This window comes from Muntiacus reevesi, chromosome 1 (genome assembly GCF_963930625.1).
Source record: "Muntiacus reevesi chromosome 1, mMunRee1.1, whole genome shotgun sequence".
NCBI classification, from domain to species: Eukaryota; Metazoa; Chordata; class Mammalia; order Artiodactyla; family Cervidae; genus Muntiacus; species Muntiacus reevesi.
In genome coordinates, this window is record NC_089249.1 from 16,695,083 (window position 1) to 16,715,257 (window position 20,175).

Here is a 20,175-nt window from a genome sequence, read left to right on the forward strand (position 1 = left end):
CTCCCCAGGCTGGGCAAGTTCCAAGGGGGTCCTGCTGAGTGTACAGAGTTGCTGGTGTCTAGTTGTAGTTCTGCCAGTCCCTAACTGAGTGTGATCTCATGGTAGTAAGGCTTTTCACTGCTGAATTTCCTCACCTTTAAAATAGAGGGGGAGTTCCCTGTTGGCTTAGGGGTTAGGATTCGGGGCTTTCACTCCTGCAGCCGGGGTTCAATCCCTGGTCAGGGAACTGAGATGCTGCAAGGCGCATGGTGCGGCCAAAATATTGGAAAAAATTAAATGGAGGTAATTTTTCATCATGTTTCATCAATATTGTTGCAAAACCAAGCAAACTATTGTATGTAAGGAAAATGGGTTGCAAACTGCCCACAAATTGACCCCATATGTGGACAGCCCATTCTGACAATAAAACTGGGACAGAGCATATGCTGCCGGTTTTCTTTGCCACCACTCTCTCCATAACAACCACCCTCCTGTTTTGCTTGCCAGTCTCAGATGTAGGGAAGAGAGATGAAGGTCAGAGAGGGCAATTGACCAAGACAGGGTCACAGAGCCCAAGAAAATCAGCTCTTGAAAATATCTAACCACCTGATGACCTGTCCTACCAGTTTTTCCCCAGCACAAAGAGCCTCATTTCTGCTCCCCACCCTGAACTAGTTTCACAGGGTATTGAAAGGTCAGCAGCTACAGAAGTCCATCATGATTTAATTTTTGTAGAGATAGGTGGCAAGTGTCTATAGTGTCTGAAAGTGTTAGTTGGTCAGTCGTGTCCGACTCTCTGAAACCCCATGGACTGTAGCCCACCAGGCTCCTCTGTCCATGGGATTCTCCAGGCAAGAATACTGGAGTGGATTGCCATTTCCTCCTCCAGGGGATCTTCCCAACCCAGGGATCAGACCCAGGTCTCCCGCATTGTAGGCAAATTCTTTACTATCTGAGCCACCAGGGAAGCAAATGCCCATGGTAAGTGCCAATTTGTAGTTGACAGTATCCTAGCTACTTGCTAGCTGTGTGGCCTTGGGAAACATTATATTCCCGCATATGTAAAATGGGAGTAAGATCTCCCACAAAGGGTTAAGAAGTTACCAAGTTTACATACGGCACTTAAAACGGTGCCTCTTGTATATATCAAGCACTTTGTGTTTGCTGCTGCTACAACCACTACCTTGTACTTAGTATATAAGTAACATGCAAGAATGTAATGAAATGTAATGGCTAAACTATCTCCGTGAAATGATAATTCATTCGGGGGAATTCCCTGGTCATCCAGTGTAAGGCTGGGGCTTTCACTGCTCTGCCGAACTTGGGGAACTAAGATCCCACAAGCCCGCCCAGCCAGAGAAGGAAAAGAAAAAAAAAAGTTCATTTTGGAGAAATCTTTTAAAAACAAACCTAAAACCTCTACCATTGTCAGCTCTAAGAACATGGAGGCAAAATCAAGGTTGGTGTAAATTTGGCTCTGACCTTTACAGTTCCAATTTCATTTATTTATTCATTACTCCCACGAAGCCCGCAGACATCGTCATGGATGTCTTCTAAAACCCATTCACACCACCGTACATAGCAGCCTAGCCCTCGTGGACTCCTGACCCGGCTGCCTTGGAGACCAACTCTTTCCCCACCCCTTACCCGTTCGGCGCTTTCGAATGACGTCAGAAGCGGGCGACAACCCCTAAGGAACTGGTGGCCAGCGCCTGCGCTCTGCCCCAAGCTGCGGCCGGGAACCCTTCTCGGAGCGTGCTGGCCGAAGGGCGGCGGGGGATTCCAGACCCACCGGGGCAGGTCAGCAGCGTGAGGCGTCGCTGCGCCAAGGACCATGAACCGCAGCCGCCAGGTGACGTGCGTGGCCTGGGTCCGCTGCGGCGTGGCCAAAGAGACGCCAGACAAGGTGAGGCCTGGTCGCTCCGAGGTATAGGGGGAGCGGCCTCTCTGCAGCATCCTGGGTCAGCGCCGCCTGGGAACCTGGACCCGGAACGCGCGGCCCTGGCGCCGCTGGTGGGACTGCCGGGGTTGGGGCCGGCTGTGGCCTCTTTGCCGTGGCCAGGGCTGTGGCTCCGAGGGTCTGGGACTCCTGGCCCCTTGGGCCCCGCCCCCTCGCCGTCCCTTCCCCCGCGATTCGCACGCACGTGGACCTCGTGGGCTGGAAGGAGGCGGGACGGTGCTTGCTGAGAACTTCCCGCGAGCCCTCTTGACCAACGCCACATAGTCTCCCATCACCCTAGTGCGTTTTCAGGCAAACCGGGAAGAGGGGGCACATATCTCCGCCCGGCGTTTAGAGGAATGAACTGGATGAAAACCATGGTGTAGAAAAACTGATGTGGAGACTACGGTGTTGTGAGCCCGAGAGTTGAATTAGGAGTTTCTCGCAGTAGTGCAAATAAAATGTTGATGAGGCCTTGGGGGTGGGGGGGTAGAGGTAAACGGTGACACGTTATGAAGGGGAAAAGCCTACAGGAGAGACTGAGTCTGCAGCCGAGGAAATTACCTAAGTTATTCAACAGATATTTAACGAAGTGCTTTCTCTATTCCCAGCATTGTTCGGGGTCCTGGGATAGGCATGAGCAAAACAGGAAAAGTCCCTGCCTTTATGGAGTTGACATGTGCATATATAATTCTTTGTCAGTGGGAATAAATGTTAATTAAAAAAACGGGCGGGGTAGTTTTTGTTTCAGGTTATTGAGCCAGTTCCACCAGGACATAGACTGTTTTATTCTCCAGTTTCCCTAGCATTTGGCATACGGTAGGCATTCACTTGGCGCTGATGGTAAAGAACCCACCTGCCAATGCAGGAGACAGAAGAGAGGCGGGTTCTATCCCTGGGTAGGGAAGATCCCCCTGGAGGAGGGCATGGCAACCCACTCCAGTGTTTTTGCCTAGAGAATCCCTAGGAGGCTGGCAGAGGACAGTCCATCTGATTGCAAAGAGTCAGATACGACTGAGCATGCATATAGAATAAGGACAGGAAATAATATATTAAAAATTACTGAAGGAAGCAAGAGTTGTTAAAAGGGGACCAGAGACTTTCAAATACTTGAGGACACTGATTTCCAAACATGTCCACACATTGAAACCACCTGGGGAGCTTCAAAAACTACCAGCTCCCAGGTATTGTGATTTATTTAGTTTGGAGATTGAGTCCTTAATTTCGCCTGAGATTAAGAGTCCTTCAGGTGATTCTAATGTGCAGACAGATTTGGGAACCATTGCTTAAGAGTTTGTAGGAAGAAGAGATTGGATTTATTCTACAAAGTCCCAGAAAGAAAAATTCAAAGCAGTAAGAGAAATTAGAAAAATAAGTATCTCCTAATTAAAATTTTAAGAACTTTTAGTTTCTGGAGTTATCCAATAGGATTTCTATATTATTAAGGGCATTTTGGTACAAACTGGGTAGTTGAGTGGTTCATCATCTATCAAGAATGGACAGAACACAGTAAGCTTACGGTTTGGCACTCAAGAGGATGACCAGTTTTGAATAGGACGTCCAAGTGGAGAGTCTTATAGATAGTCAGAAAAATGGAACTACAGTGCACAGGGATAGAGAAGGGAAAGTTTGGAGTAATCCAGTCAGAGAGAATGAGCTTTGCAAGGTGGTGACAGTACAGTGAGTGAATACTTGGCAGTGATGCCAGGGAACAGGGCAGGGGACGAAGGCAGGAGTGCTTTGTTTGGGAATATCCGCAGGGAACATGGAGAGAGTGGCCGCTGAGCTGAGGTAATCAGAAGAAAATGAGATGAGCTGTCACAGAAGGCAGTCTGTACCAGTCCATCTTTTTTTAAAAAAGTCTGGAGAGAACATGATTTTTGAACAGTTCTGGGTGAGAAGGATCTTCATTTATAAGGACATGTCAGAAATCCATTTATGTTAAATTTAGAAACTTTGGGTTGATATTTGACTCGATGTCTCTTAAAACCATGTTTTAGATTAATTTGCAATCTTTTTAATTCAGAGACTTAAAAATGGTTTCCTTAAATATATCATAATGAAATGTTTGCTCTCTTATAGGTAGAACTTAGTAAAGAAGAAGTGAAACGTCTCATTGCTGAAGCAAAGGAAAAATTACAGTAAGTTTGGGGATGTTGATTCCTGTAGTCAAGTCTAGATAAAATGTAAATCTTAAACGATGATAACAAGGTGGTCTTATTATTGAACAGTGCCTTTTGGCTGATCTTTTGACTTTTTCTTTTTTCTCTGGCGTAGAGAAGAAGGGGGCAGTGATGAAGAGGAAACAGGCGATCCTTCAGAGGATGGCATGCAGAGTGCCCGTACCCAGGCCCGACCACGGGAGCCCCTGGAGGATGGCGACCCAGAAGATGACAGGGCGCTGGATGATGACGAGCTGGCCGAGTACGACTTAGATAAATATGATGAAGAAGGCGACCCAGGTTAGAATTGAGTCACTTATGCTGGTTTTTAGTCACAAACTCAGTGCATTAGATCATGATACTAGCATTCCAAAGCTTTACTCTGAAATCCCATCATCCTTTATGTCAGTCAGATAATCTGGGTCAAGGCTCAAGGCAGACAGCATGTTTCCTAAACTGGTTTAAAAAAATCAGTTCAACCCACTTATCTAAGATCTAAAATACAAAACAAAAAAAATTAATATTGTGTATTTTATTGCAAGTAGTGGTTAATCTGTAATTCATTTTTCTTTATCTGGAATAACGAGAGAGGAATTATTACCTCCATTTTACAGAAAAAAAATACAGGCTTACAGAGGTGAGATAACTTTGCCAGTGTCACACAGCTGGTGAATAATGGAGCTGAGGTTTTAATATTCTCTGACTCTAACACCTTCATGCTCTTCAGTGTACTTCCTCAGATACAGAGGATACTTTTTCCACTGGACTCTGGGCTGTAGGCCCTGCTCTGGGTGGCCTCCATCCTGTTAGGACCGAGCACCATGGAAATGCAGAGAAGGGAGAGCTGACCGACCCAGAGCAAAGCCATTCAGACTCTTGCTTCCTGATACTCTCCACACCCACCGAGCACTGGCTCCGTCTGCCTTGTCCCGTAGAAATTCCCGTCTGTTACCTGTCAGGTGTTTAAGACCGAAGAGCCCTACTTCCTTAAAATAGCTTCCCCTGGAAATTGAGAGTGTCTTCCTTCTGAGTTTTGTGTTTCTCGGGGTCTATTCTGTCACCTTTGTAGACATGCCGTGAGAGGATGTCGCTTTGAGGTAAATTTGGTGTAAAGGGTACTAGCTCCTCTTTCAGATTCACTGGGCAAGTTAGCCTGTCAGCAGTTATGAGACATCTGCAGTAAAGAAAGCCACTTCACTTTATGAGGCTCATCAGTTTACAATTTTCTTTGACCAGGCAACACTTAATGTGTTGATACCAGTGTTTTAGGGACCTATTTATTTCCGGGTCTACAAGGCCACCTCTCTGTAGCACTTTTGAATAATGATTACAAGGAGCAAGCTAGAGATCTGAGTAGAGTTCTGATATTTTCTAAAAGGGGGTTTCTTGGTTTGAGTTGGTTCTTATTTTGGAAGAGTGTATATTTCAAGACTATTAGATGTGCATTCCAGGACCAAAAGTAAATGGCTTTAAAATTCCTATTTATTATTATCTATAATTTACTTCCCCAGTTATAAATGATTCAGAGTTAGTTATGAAATAGACGGTAGGATCTAAGTTCAAAGATGGGATGTGTGTGTGTATTTTACCCGCTCAGTCGTGTCCAGCTCTTTGCGACCCCATAGACTGTAGCCTGCTTGGCTCTTCTGTGCATGGAATTCTTCAGGGAAGAATACTGGAGTGGGTAGCCATTTCCATCTCCAGGGGACCTTCCTGACCCAGGGCTCAAACCCAGGTCTCCTGCGTTGCAGGCAGATTCTTTACTGTCTGAGCCACCAGAGAAGCCCATGTCTTAGGAAGAATGCTTTAGTCTAAAGGACTGGCTTGTTCATTTCATTGTATGAATTCTTATAGATGCTGAAACTCTTGGTGAATCTCTCTTGGGTCTTACGGTCTATGGGAGTAATGATCAAGATCCTTATGTCACTCTGAAAGATACGGTAAATATCTATGTGGTTTTTCTTATCCTCCTTACGTGTTTGAAAAACCTTCCCAAATAGCTGATTCTAATCAATGACTTTTCTGTCTCCACTTAGGAGCAATATGAACGTGAAGACTTCTTGATTAAGCCCAGTGACAATCTCATAGTTTGTGGCAGAGCTGAACAGGACCAATGCAATTTAGAGGTGCATGGTAAGTGGAATACATCTCTTACTAAAAGGTTCTGTACTTAAGTGATATTAAAATAACCATTGTACTAACTACTATGGATTTCTAGGCACAAGTCCTGTTGTATCTCATTTTAGTTGATTCTATTCATCTGTCTTAAAATTTTGAAGCTTAAAGAGATTATTAGGTTAATACCTTTTTTTTAATAGGAAACACAGTTACATAGTATGAAAATTAAATCCCTTGGGCTTAATGTTTATTGGCACCTTCTAGGTTTTACATATCTTAAATGTAAACCATGTTGGTGGAATTTTTTAAAGACCAATTCCAGTTTCAAAAAATTGGAACTATTACAGTTAGTCATCACTGATTTTTGTACATTCTCATTTGAAAGTTTACTCTAGTCATTCCTTTGAATCTTGTGATTGACAGGAGCTGAGAAGTTGAAGTAAAGTAATTGTATTCCTGTTTCATTCTAAGTTAGGTCATTAATGGTATGTTTTATTTGGATTTGGTGTGAATCTCCAAAGTTAAGTGGTATATCTCTGTTCAGGAATAATTTCAAAATTTCTCTCTAAATCTGAATAATAAAAAGACATGGTCAAAAGAAGATTGTTTTAAGGTTTCATCGTCATCTTTCTTTAAAATGTAAGCTGTGTACATTGACCATCATTGAGGTTCTTACAGGACCACAAGTTAATAATTTTGAACACACATTTTCATCATAAAGTGATGTGATAGAACATTACATGGAATCTGCTAGTCCCAAGATCTACCCCAAATACCATGGTCTGAAGAATTTTTTAAAAATCCTTAGCTCATCTTAAATTGCTTCTTTCTAGTAAAAAGCATATTAGGGGAGAATTTCTGGTTACTTAGGCTCTATGTTTATTAGTGTTTCATTATATAATCTTTAAGATTTCTTACTGATTTTAATAATATTAAAGAAGCAATTTTTGATAAGCATTTAAATTTCTAAAACTATGAGTTATTTCTCTCCAGTACTGACTTGTTTCGACTTATGACCAAATAGATCTTTAAAGGATAAAATAGTGATGAAGCACTTCTAATGGAGACCTTGTGAGCGTTTTCTGTAGTTGGTGAACCAGAAGGTCGGAGCGTTTTAGCCAGGGAACATGCAGATGGAGCGTTCAGCCTGATGACAATTTTCTGTCAGTGTTTGTGTTCCCCTCTGGGGCTCACCGGGTACTAGGAATATACTAGACATGAAAAACTTGCCTAACAGTACATACTTTGGAATTTCTTTAATGTCATCACTTTCAGTGTATTAAATGTATGACTTTAAGCAAGTGACTGCCATAGGTTTAAAAGGGAGTCTCTGTTCTTTTGAGTGGGATATAATTTCTTACTCTGATGTAATAGTCTCTTTTCCCAATCTTTTTAGTTTATAATCAAGAAGAAGATTCTTTTTATGTCCACCATGATATCCTGTTGTCTGCATACCCTTTGAGTGTGGAATGGCTAAATTTTGATCCTAGCCCAGATGACTCAACTGGTAATTAGAAAAAGTTCTACTTTTTCAATGGTTCTGCTCCTGTGTGTTTCTCCTAGCTACACACGTCATCTATTTTGTATGAATGTTTCCAGAATGGTTGATGTCTTATGAAGTTACAGAGTTTTCAGACCACAGCCACTTAATTGTTTGGGGTCTGTATGTCTCCAGACTTTGAACACACTAAAGAGATATCTGCTCACTAGGGGAAAGACAGGGCCTGATGAGGGCTCAGAACTGTGAGGAGGGCTCCTGAAAACCCAGTGTAAACTGGCATGCTGTGTCCATTGTCATTAGGTAGAGTTCAGTGCACGACCCTTTTCAGAAAACAAAGTAAAACCAGAATGAAGAGAGAATCAGGCTCTTAGCTTAGTCCCTTTGGCCTTAGCTGCACACTATTCCTTGCCCCATCACATTTAATAATTAGGGTAAAAACTGTTAATACTGACACCTCACGTCTTGTTTGCAAAGCTTGTTCACATTCATGATCTAGTCAAATCATCCTCACCACAGCCATGAAGGTAGGAAGGGTTCTGTCATTATATCAGTGAAGACCCTGGGACCAGGAGACGGAGCCCTTGTCACTCACGCTGTGGTCTGAGGACCAGCAGCGCAGCATTGCCTTCTGCGAACTGGTTACAAATGCAGTTTTAAGGCCCCACCCAAGACCTCTGGAAACAATATGCGTTTTAACCACATCCAGGCACATGAAAGTTTGAGAGAACTTGCTCTAAGCCATGAGTCAGTCAGTCTGCAGTGTAATGTATTTCATTAGAAGTTATTTTTTAAATCTCAAATGTATCATTTCCTCCTGTAGGAAATTACATTGCTGTGGGAAACATGACCCCTGTTATTGAAGTGTGGGACCTGGATATAGTGGACTCTCTAGAGCCAGTCTTCACACTTGGAAGTAAGCTGTCAAAAAAGAAGAAAAGGAAAGGAAAGAAGGTAAACAAGCTAGTAGATACTTAAACGCTAATGATAAATAGAAACAGGTTTGGGGGGAGGTGGGAGCAGGGGCTGAGAATGTGCACTGTTTCAGTTAGACAGTTTTGGTGGAATAAGATAAAGTAGTTCCAGAGTTACTGTAGTTTCTAGTTTCAGAAGGCCCATCCAAGGAAAGATCGATTTCTGATTACATGTAACTTACACTAGCGCATTATTCATGTGCTAGCGTAGTTACTCTTAGATTATGATCCTCCTTGTGTATAGTGGCTATTCACACTAATACGCTACTTTTGAACTTTTAAAATGTTTCTCTTTAGCCTTGAGTATGTTGAATTCTAAATATCCTTGTATTCCTGTAACTTTTTAAATTTTTACATTTTTGGTGAGGGAGAGGTGGGTTGGGGGTTGATTTATAGAACTATAACAGATTAAGAACTACTACAGTTTCTTCCCTGTAAAGAACATTTATCATATCTCTGAAGTAAGAGGGAGACAAGGTGTTTCTTTCCCTAGATCTTGGAGCAAGTTTATGTAAGATCAGAATAATCTTAAGGTTTTAAAGAATCTTTCAAATTAATAAACCAATTTTATTGGGTGGATGCTTTAATACCAAAAGTAATTAAACAGTTATTACAGAATTCCTCAGCAGATGGGCATGCAGATGCTGTCCTCGACCTTTCTTGGAATAAGCTGGTCAGGTAAGAAGAAATACTGTTTGAAGGCTTGTTAGAGACTGTAGCCACCGTGATTTTACCTCCCGTCTTCACTCAGTCTCTCTGCATTGTGTTTTCACATCTTTATGTCCTTGTTTTCTTTTCTTTCCCTGCAGTATAGATTGCTGGGAGGCAGGAATGCTATCTGTATCCTTGCAACGCCCCCCTCACCTGCCGTCTCTTCACTTAGCAGATGCTCATCACCTATGTGGGGACCAGGTGCCCTTCTTCCAGCACCGCTGGGAAAACCAGCATGTGCTGCGGTTGCAGTGCCAGTGGTGTGGGAGAATTGTTGCTGCAGGGAAGACATTTTTCTCATGTCATTTAATTTTGACAACATCTTGTCCACATGTTCTTTTTTTGTAAAATATTACCATTTTAACCATGTTTAGGTGTGCAGTTTTTTGGACACAGTTTTTCTGGACATCTCACACATTGTTGTGCAATCATTACCACCATTCAACTCCAGAAGTTTTTCTTCTTCCAAAACTGAAACTATATGTTCAGTAAATTCCCCATTTCCTGCCCACCCACGCCTTAGTAACCACCATTCTGCTTTCTATCTCTATGAGTCGACTCCTCCAGGTACCTCTTATAAGTGGAATCGTATAGTATTTGTCTTCTTGTGACTGGCTTATTTCACTTAGGAAAAGGTTCATCCATGTTGTAGCCTATAGCAGGAGTTCCTTCCTTTTTAAGACCAGATGATACTCCATTGTACATATATGCCATATTTTGTATATCCATCTGTTATGGACACCTGGGCTGTTTCCACCTCTTGGCTCTTGTGAATAGTGCTGGTGTCATTGACATATGTATAATAACATGGGTTTACATGTATTTGTTAGAGTCCCTCCTCTGAGTTCTTTTGAATATACAGCTAAAATTAAAATTGCTTGAGCTAATGGTATTTCTACATTTAACTTCTTGAAAAACCACCATGCTGTTTGCTACAGCAGTTGCACTGTTTACCTTCCAACCAGCAGTGCACCAGGGTTCCAGTTTCTCCACATCCCTTTGAACACTTGATGCTTGCTGTTTTTGTTACTGCTGTCTTTATAACAGCCGTCCTAACTGGTGTGAGATGGCATCCCGTTGTAGCTTTGAGTTGCATTTCCTTAGTGGTTAGTGATGTCAAGCGTCTTTTCCAGTACTTGTTGGCCATTTGTATATCTTCTTTGGGGAAATGTCTGTCCAAATCCTTCTGCCCATTTTTTTAGTTGTTTTGTTTTTTTTGCTGTTGTAAATAAATGAAATGTGGTTTCCTTGGTGACCCAGATGGTACAGAATCTGCCCGCAATGCAGGAGACCCAGGTTTGATCCCTAAGTTGGGAAGATCCTCTTTGCTGTTAAGTTGTAGGAGTTCTTTATATATTCTGAAAATTAATCTCTTATTAAAAGATTTGTGATTTGCCAGTATTTCCCCCCATTCAGTGGATTGACTTTAACCCTGTTGAAGTGTCCTTCAAAGCACAGAAGTTTCTCATTTTGATGTGGTGCAGTTCATTTTCACTTTTGTTGCCTGTGCTTTTAGTGTAATGGAGAGGGAAATGGCAACCCACTCCAGTACTCTTGCCTGGAGGATCCCATGGACGGAAGAGCCTGGTGGGCTACAGTCCATGCGGTCGCAAAGAGTTGGACACGACTGAGCGACGTGACGTTCACATTAGTGTAATAGTGAAGAAATCATTGGCAAATCCACTGTCAGGAAGATTTTCATCCCTTAAAGTTTTATAGTTTAGCTCTTAGGTTTAAGTCTGATATATTTTGAGTTATTTTGTATAGTCTGTAAGGTAAGAGTTCAACTTAATTCTTTTGTGTGTCATCCATGTATTTTTTATACTTATTACCTCAAAAGGGCCATTTTCCTAATAGTACAGTTGGTCTGAGGGGCTACTGAGGCAAGGAACGTAAGCATTAAGATGAGTACAACTTACTTAGAGGGGAAGAACAAACTTGATTACCCAAAACAGTTTTCTAAAGGCATTTCTATTACACTGAACACTTCATAATTTGAGCTTTCTAAGGAAGATCCCAGAGTGCTAGCTTACTGAAGGATATCCTACCTTCTCATTTGTGTTCAGACCTCTACAGAGTTACAACTATTTGGGGAAATGGACTTGAGAACGTTGTTTAGGTTAGTATTTCCCAAACTTAGCTGCAAATCAGAACCTCTGGGTAACCTCTCAGTATATTGAAAATCTTGCGTTTCTTTTGTTAAATTTACTCCTAGGTATTTTATTTTATTTTTTGGTAGGGTTATAAGCGGAACTCTTACATGTAATGCTCTTGATTTTTAAAAGATTACCCGATTTGTTTCCTCCCTTTCTCAGAAATGTGCTGGCCAGTGCATCAGCTGATAACACTGTTATTCTGTGGGATATGTCCTTGGGGAAGCCAGCAGCTAGCCTTGCCGTACACACAGACAAGGTATAGTGATTTTGTGGATAAAAGGGATTCTAAAAAGCTGGGACATATATTGACTACAACAAATAATCCCAAACATTTATATATGACTTTTGTGAATTACAAAGTGCTTTGACATGCTAGCCCACTGGATCTTCACAGAGCCCTTTGTGATAGTTATAATTATTATCCTCTTGAGCAGTGCAAAATTAGGTACCGAAAGGTTAAGTGACTAGGAACATTAGTGCTTTGGAACATTTTTTACAGAGGCTCCTAGAGAGGGGTGAAGGGCGTCAGTCACGTAATGGGGTTAAAGAATTTAACAGTTGATACTGCAGAACCTAGGGATCTAATGTGCTAATGCATGTTGTGAAACTTCCAGAATGTGTAGCATTGCCCAGTAAGTTTGACCACTCCCCTTTTTCTTCTGACTGTACTTTAACATCTGAGGGACATATGTATTCTGCCTAGCACAATTTGGGGAATGCTGCATTGGGTCTTTTAAGTATCAGCTTTTATTTAGAAGTATGTTTTGTCCTTCTGATTATGTAGTACATTTATGCTTCTTCACATAATACATTTCAAAGGAAAAAATTTGTAGGAACACTACAAAGTTGATTCCCATCACGTATTAGGCAGTTTTACCAAAACCAAACAAACATTTATCTATTAATTTATGTTTCTTCCTCTTAGGTCCAGACTCTCCAGTTTCACCCATTTGAAGCACAGACTCTGATTTCTGGATCATATGATAAGTAAGAAAGCATTTTAGGAATTAATTGTTGTTGGTTTTTTCCCTCTTGAACTAACTCAGAAAGTATCACTGAATGTTCAGATAGAATTTATTACTGTGGCTTTTATGTGTTTAAATCTTTAGTAGTACTTATTTGTCCTTTCAGCTTGATCCTCTCAGTCTGCAAGGGAATATGATTCTGTTGTAATTCCCAACTAACATCTCCTTCAATTTTTAGAGGGTGTATGAGTTGGATGTTGCTCTGAAGCAAGCCATCCCCAAATTCAGTGTCTTAAGCGATGAATATTTGCTGCTTGTCCTGTGCAAGGTTGAGCTAATCGAGGCTAGATTCAACTGATAGCTCTACTAATCTTGACTTGTTTAGGCCCAGAGACTCTGCTGTTTCACATCCTTTTAAAACTAGCAGGCTAGTCCACATATGTTGCCACAGCAAGGTCAGGAGTACAAGCAGAGACACCAAGGCCTCTTAGACATGGGCTCAGACCTGCTACACATCTGTCTTACTCTAGGCCGAAACAGACATCACATGGAGTGGAAAATGAACTCTGCCTTTAGGGGAGGAACTCCTAGATCACTGACAGAGGGCATGGATGTGGGGAGAGATGAAGAATTGGGACCACTGCAGTCCATCACAGGGGGTTTCCAAATCATGTGTGTGCTTTTTACAGATTGGAGATGGGAGAGGTAGCTAATAAAAACAGAAAATAAGTTGCAATCTTTTATCTTGTATCCTTATCCTTTTGTAGTTGGGATTGATACAAAACTACACAAGTCTATTCATCTGTTCTCCCAACACAGTAACCTGCTTGTAGAGAGTAAATGTGACTGAGACATGTTACCTGGCTTCCCTCATAGCTCATTTGGTAAAGAATCTACCTGCAATGCAGGAGACCCCGGTTCGATTCCTGGGTCTGGAAGATCCGGTGGAGAAGGGACAGGCTACCCACTCTAGTATTCTTGGGCTTCCCCTGTGGCTCAGCTGGTAAAGAATCCACCTGCAATGCGGGAGCCTGAGGTTGGATCCCTGGTTTGGGAAGATCCCATGGAGAAGGGAAAGGCTATCCATTCCAGTATTCTGGCCTAGAGAATCCCATGGACTGTATAGTCCATGGGGTCACAAAGAGTTGGACACAGTTGAGTGACTTTGACTTCAATTCATTCATCTGTTCCCCCAACGTGGTAACCTGCTTATAGAGAGTGAATGTGGCTAAGACTGGCTCTGAGCAGTATTGGAGAAAGACAAATTAGAAATTGTCCTTTTCTTTGGGTAATGGAGACGATTCATCTTTGAAATAGAAGATTCAATCTGGGGGAGGTCAAGGCCACTGTGACATCTGGAGCCACGAGTGTCTTCAAGTGACAGGACCAGAGTTCACCAATTAGTAAAAATCAACTCGTCTGTTCTTTTAGAACCTTAAAATAGGCTGTAAATAATTGGGTCTTGATGTCATGGTGGGGGTTATTGAGCTCTTAAAACCCTAACTGTGCCTGGACACGCCCAGGTCCGTGGCTCTGTATGACTGCCGGAGTCCAGAGGAGAGCCACCGGATGTGGCGCTTCAGTGGGCAGATTGAGAGAGTGACCTGGAACCACTTTTCACCGTGTCATTTTTTGGTAAGAATATGCATATTACTGTTTATTAGATTATTAATGACTTATTTTCTTTACTTCCATTGTAGAAAAGCTTTTTCTATATCAATGGTGTGAAGTATTTGCATTTGGGATTTTTTTTTTAAAAAAAAGATCTCTTTTAACAAGAGAACAGTGAATTCACCACAAAAAAAATGGTAAACATGTAAATAATTTTGCTAATTTCCAACCATTCCAAAGCATGCCACATTTTTTAGTTGTAATAATTAGTTGATCATTGTAAAATTATTTTGTAATACTGAGCATGACAATTACTAAGCAGGCACACATATTTTCTAGGTTATTTGCTAACATGGTTATCAGTACCAAAATCACAAAAATTCATTTTGTTTCCAGTGATTAAATCAGTTCAAGAAAATTTTCCTTTATTTAAATACTAGTACTTCAGTGGCGCTCCAGTGATGCTAATGCTATCATGTTTAATAAATACAGCACTTACACCTTCTCTGGTGGTCTAGACAGTAAAGAATTTGCCTGCAGTGTAGGAAACCCAGGTTCGATCCCTGAGTTGGGAAAACCCCCTGGAGAAGGAAATGGCAACCCACTCCAGTATTCTTGCCTGGAGAATTAATTCATGGACAGAGAAACCTGGTGGGCTATAGTCCATAGGGTCACAAAGAGTCAGAAACGACTGAGTGACTTAACGCTTACTTACTAATGTACCACTGTCTCCCAGATGGGAAGAAAGTTTATGATCATTTTGTGAATACCTATAATATCTGCAGAGAACAGTTTTCCATGTTGCATCCAAAGATGCCACTGATGTTTCAGTTCATGGAAAAATAAAATCCCAGCTTTTATCTCGAAGCCAAGGTATCATGTATTTCCTAATTTTCCTAAAGCAAATATCTAGTGCTTTATAAATGAGGGACAGAATTCTTTGGGGGGAAAAAAAAGCTTTCTTTATATATGTGAGGTTTCAGTAAGGTTCCTGCAGTTGTGATTCTGGGGGCATATCATCTCAACCCTATGCAGAGGTGCATGCGATTCCCAGCCTGAGCCACCTCAAGCCAGATTCCATCTTGCAGCATCTCAGGTGAAGTCCCAGTTACATTGGAGAGCTGGCTCTCAGCAGGCAGGTGCACACACTTCCTAGGTTATTTGCTGCCAAATGGTTATCAGCCCTAAAATCACAGACATTTAAGGAAGTGGAAAGTAATCAAAGTAAAATGGTGTACCTTCATCCCTCAAGTCTCAAAAGATGAAACGCCCCTCCTTTTCCTTTTTTGTGCCCATTACAGCCCCACCTATAAAACTCGTCAGTTGTCCCTTTTTTGGCCACTCTTTCCTGAGTCTTGCCCTTGGCCTGTATATAGGCGCGAGTCTCTGTCTCCCATCAGTGACCAGGTCTGTCTCTTAATCCCTTCAAAGTTTTCTCTTCCTTTCTTGAAAGTGGGACTGTAATCTGCCTCAGTCCTTTCCTGATTAAACCTCTTTGCCCAAACACTGACAGCATTGTCACTTTCTTTAGAAGCCTTGCCTCCTTGGGTTCTGTTATTTTCCTGCCCTCTTTGATTCTGACTTCTGTGAGCTCCTCCTCAGCCTTTACCGTGAGTGGCGTGCTCTCCGGGCCTCTGTCCTCACACGGCGCTCTCAATTCTGCACTCACAGAGCAAATCCCTTCTCTTCTCATGGATGTAACTTCTGCCTCTGCCACCGTATTTCTAACCCCAGTCTGTATCAACTACCATTGCTTCATACTCATATCCAACTTCCTAATAGACCTGTCAACTAAACTAGTCCTTGTAAGAGCCAACTCGCCGTACCACAAGTGAATTCCTTATGCCCATGCTAATTTATAATAAGCATCTCAGGTATGTCAGGTCCATAGCTGATTTTCACAAGGATTTATACTATTTACCCATTGCTAAGTTTTATTATCATGTAACATTGCTGTGCTCATCTTTTACTCTTTCCAGGCCAGTACAGATGATGGCTTTGTATATAATTTGGATGCACGTTCAGATAAGCCAATTTTTACACTTAACGCACACAATGATGAAATTTCTGGTGAGCAAGAATATGGTTTCTTTCATTTCTGTTAACCTATGATGAAGTAAATTTATTTCAAAGTGAGAGTCCCTGAACTAGTCTTATCTTCCTCTAGGTCTTGATCTAAGCAGTCAGATCAAGGGCTGTCTTGTGACTGCATCAGCAGACAAGTACGTGAAGATCTGGGACATATTAGGAGACAGGCCAAGTCTGGTTCACTCTCGCGATATGAAAATGGTAAGAATACTCATGGGCATCTTGGTTCTTTCTGTTTCTGATCTATTGTTTTTCTCTAGGAATCACTGCACAAAAGAATATGGATTTGTTGAGAAGTTAATTTGGGTCTTCGTCAAACTCTGGAAGTTTTCTAATTTAGGGCAATTTGGGGAGAAATCAATGACTGTCTGGTTCCTTTTCCAACTTTCATGATTAACAGTTGCTTGTGGAAAACCAGGATGAGGAGGAGGTGGTTTTCCAGGACAGAAGTAAAAATGGCTACAAATTTTTTTTACAACTTTACTTTGGAGTATGGTTGATGAACAATGTTGTTTCAGGTGTCAGCAAAGTGATTCAGTTATACTTACACATGTACCTACTCTTTTTCAAGTTATTCTCCCATTAAGATTGTTACATGATATTAAGCAAACTTCCCTGTGCATTGCAGTAGGTCCTTGTTGGTTATCCATCTGAAATACAGCAGTGTGCGCATGTCACTTCCTAACTCCCACCCGTGCCCCCATTCCCTGCTGGTAACTGTATGCTCCACAGCTTTTTAACCTTAAAATCAAGCCCATCTCTGAAAATCTTGAACCTTTTAGGGCACCACAGCTGTTGAGGTCAGTTTATCACCTACCTCTTTGTATAACTATTTAATAGTTCTTACTACACTGAAATTATTACATAGTAGCAAAAGTTTTAGAAATGATTAGAATTCAACAATTCATCAAATATTTATTGAGCATAGTGTATACCAGGCATTATAAAAATTCAGCTGTAGATATAGAACACTGTACAGCTGTTTAAAACTGCATACATGAATGTTTGTGTATTTTAAAATATGGGTAGGCAGTTTTGTAGAGCATTTTTTCCAAATATTTATCTTAATTGAAGGATAATTACTTTACAATATTGTGATGGTTTTTGCCATATATCAATATGAATTGGCCATAGGTATACATGCCCCCCCATCCTGAACACCCCTGCCCACCTACAGAGCAGTTTTCATAGTATTATCCCATGCATATATTTAAATACTTAAGTGTTGAATGCTTATATGTAATTCTAGAAGACCCTGTGCCAAAACATGAACAGCTGATTATCTCAGTTATTTTTATACTTGTTTATATTTTCTATGATGCATGTAGGCTTCCCTGATAGCTCAGCTGGTAAAGAATCCTCCTGCGATGCAGGAGACCCCAATTCGATTCCTGGGTCGGGAAGATCCGCTGGAGAAGGGATAGGCTAGCCACTCTAGTATTCTTGGGCTTCCCTTGTGGCTCTGCTGGTAAAAAATCCACCTGCAATGCGGGAGACCTGGGTTCAGTCCCTGAGTTGGGAAGATCCCCTGGAGAAGGGAAAGGCTATGATGCATGTGTTATCTAGTAATAGAGTTAAAAAACAAAACATTAAACTTTTAACATTAAATGATTGTACTATAGCATTATTACTTAAAAAGGAGAATTCATTTCTGGGAGTGTGTAGCAGATCAGAGTTACTAGGAAATCCCTATTAGATGATAGTGGAGATGTGAGCCTGCGTGGTCAGAGCATGCGCCCAGTCTCAGAGATAATCCCACCAACTTGACTGTTTTGACTGTGAAGTACCTTTACAGGAGCCCTGAAGGAGATTCTGGTGGGTTGGTTTTCAGTGACATTCAGTCGTAGGGTCTTGTAGACAGGAGTAGGGAATCGAGATTAGCGCTTTCTGGGAAGACTGAAATCACTGACTGTATTCTCTTCTCAGGGAGTTCTCTTCTGTTCTTCCTGTTGCCCTGATTTGCCATTTATTTATGCTTTTGGAGGTCAGAAGGAAGGGCTTCGGGTCTGGGATATAAGCACAGTCTCTTCAGGTAAGAATCCTAATTTCCTGCTTTTTCTGGGTAAGTTCTGTAAGAGCTAACATAGAATGTGTGGCTTGAATATATCAGGGAGACGGCAAAGGCAGACCCAGTGTTCATCCTCCAGTACAGTCACTGAGGAAGCCGACAAGATCAAATTGTAATGTGGAAATGTTCCTATTCACAAATAAGTTTGTCTTCATACTTTAATTTTAAAATATCTATGACAAAATTTGAATTTTAAAAATGAAAGATTAAAAAAAAAAAAAGATTTTATTGGCAAGCTGGAAGAGTATGTAGTATGATCTCCTCTCCCACATTCCCGAAATCCAACTTCCCTGAAGGGGCCAGGTTCCCTTCTATTACTTTGATGTAATTTGGAATGCTGTAGCCCTACTCTGATTCCTGCATCTTCAATTCCCTGAAGAAAACAAGTCCTAAATCCCCAAAACAATTCTATTGTGGTCATGATACAGAGAAAGATGAAGGCAGGAAATAATTAAAATTAAGTGTAATAAGGGAAGGACAGAGTCACTGTCATGAGGGATTGGACATTTGTTATCAAGGTGGATTCAATAAATCTAGGACAAGGCAAAGAAAGTATTAAAAAAAAAAGTAGACCAGTATAAAACAGTTAACCTCATTCAGAACATTATTTTAGACTTTGAGTTGGTTACTTTCCAATTTATAAAGTGCTAAACATGTTTTTCAAAACAAAATCTCCCACAACAGGGTAGAGAACCTCATTGCTCATTTTTTATATTATTTTCTGATCTGGTAGTTTCTTAACCATTTATTTTATGTTTTAGTAAATGAAGCATTTGGAAGACGAGAGAGGCTTGTTCTCGGCAATGCAAGAACTCCGTCTATTAGCGGCCCCTTTGGGAACAGGAGCTCAGAAACACCAATGGAGTCTTAATGAAGATCATACAGTTTGCTGTTTTCTTTATCCTAACTCAGTTTTAAAAAGCTGGCCTAAAGATGCTCCCTGTGTAGCTGCAGCCATCCAGGTAGCTGAACCAGAGCTGCCTGACATCCCTCCTTGCAGCTGTGGTGGCAGCACTCGGGGCTGGTCTCTGTGCTGACCTTCCAAGCGTGTGGCATACAGGGCTCCACTTGCAGTCACTTCTTGAAAGGAGGAATAAAAAGGTTTTTAGAAATTCATTCCTTAAATGTGCCATCTGTCACAGGTAGTCTAGGATGTAAAATAAGTAGTACTTCATGGAATTGAAAAGGAGAAAATCCTGTAATCTTAAGAGAGGGGTAAACCTAGGCCTTGGAAGGTGGTGATTAGGCCAAGGGTCCAGAGTAGACCATGAACAGAGGTAGGTCCATGGGGGACTATACTTTCCTGACAGTTGTTCTTCAATTAATGCTCAGGATTTAGAAGTCTTAGTGCTGCTCTTCTATAAGTGGCATGCCTTTTCTGTCCACCGCATGGTATTCAGTGTTACCAAACAAAAGAGATATAAAAGGTTCAGTCCACAAGAGGATATAACATTTGTAAATAAAGCAAATGGTAAGTGACTCATTAGAACAAATGGACTCAGATAATACATGGAATATTCCATCCAAAAGCAACAGAATACACAGATCATGTGATGTTACACCACAAAGACAAGTGTCAATAAATTAAAAATCTTACAAAACATCTTTTCTGACTACAGTATTATAACGTTAGAAATCAGTTACAAGAAAAAAGGTAAATTTTACAAACATGGAGATTAAACAACATGCTACTAAACAACTAATGTGTCAGAAGAAATCGAGCAATGAAAATACAAAATATCATAATTTATGGGCTACAGCAAGAGTAGTTAAGGAAAGTTCCTAGCAATAAATGCCTACAATCAAGAAAAAAGATTTCAAACAACCTCACTTTACGTCTCAAGGAACTAGGGGGAAAAAGCCCAAACTTAGGAAGGGAAAAGGTCAGCATGGGAAATGGAATAGA

The 20,175-nt window shown here is 41.2% G+C and overlaps 1 protein-coding gene across 1 annotated transcript; it reads left to right on the forward strand.

Annotated features, from left to right (window-relative positions):
* Positions 1-1,667: 1,667 nt before the first annotated feature.
* PWP1 (PWP1 homolog, endonuclein) lies at positions 1,668-19,874 on the forward strand. The gene is made up of 15 exons (XM_065938477.1): positions 1,668-1,885; positions 4,001-4,059; positions 4,196-4,380; positions 5,935-6,020; positions 6,117-6,213; positions 7,595-7,705; positions 8,520-8,650; positions 9,287-9,348; positions 11,697-11,793; positions 12,463-12,524; positions 14,026-14,137; positions 16,093-16,183; positions 16,281-16,402; positions 18,128-18,233; positions 19,031-19,874. Exons 1-15 carry the CDS (start codon positions 1,814-1,816, stop codon positions 19,138-19,140), a joined length of 1,503 nt encoding a protein of 500 aa, XP_065794549.1. The 5' UTR covers positions 1,668-1,813; the 3' UTR covers positions 19,141-19,874.
* The last annotated feature ends 301 nt before the right edge of the window (positions 19,875-20,175 follow it).

What these genes read in the sequence shown, in the direction of transcription:
- PWP1 (XM_065938477.1), top strand. Translation starts at nt 1,814, where the DNA reads ATGAACCGCAGCCGCCAGGTGACGTGCGTGGCCTGGGTCCGCTGCGGC. An exon ending in ACTCTCGCGATATGAAAATG is followed by an intron (nt 16,403 to 18,127) that starts GTAAGAATACTC and finishes TTCTCTTCTCAG; the next exon opens with GGAGTTCTCTTCTGTTCTTC. An exon ending in TATAAGCACAGTCTCTTCAG is followed by an intron (nt 18,234 to 19,030) that starts GTAAGAATCCTA and finishes TTTATGTTTTAG; the next exon opens with TAAATGAAGCATTTGGAAGA.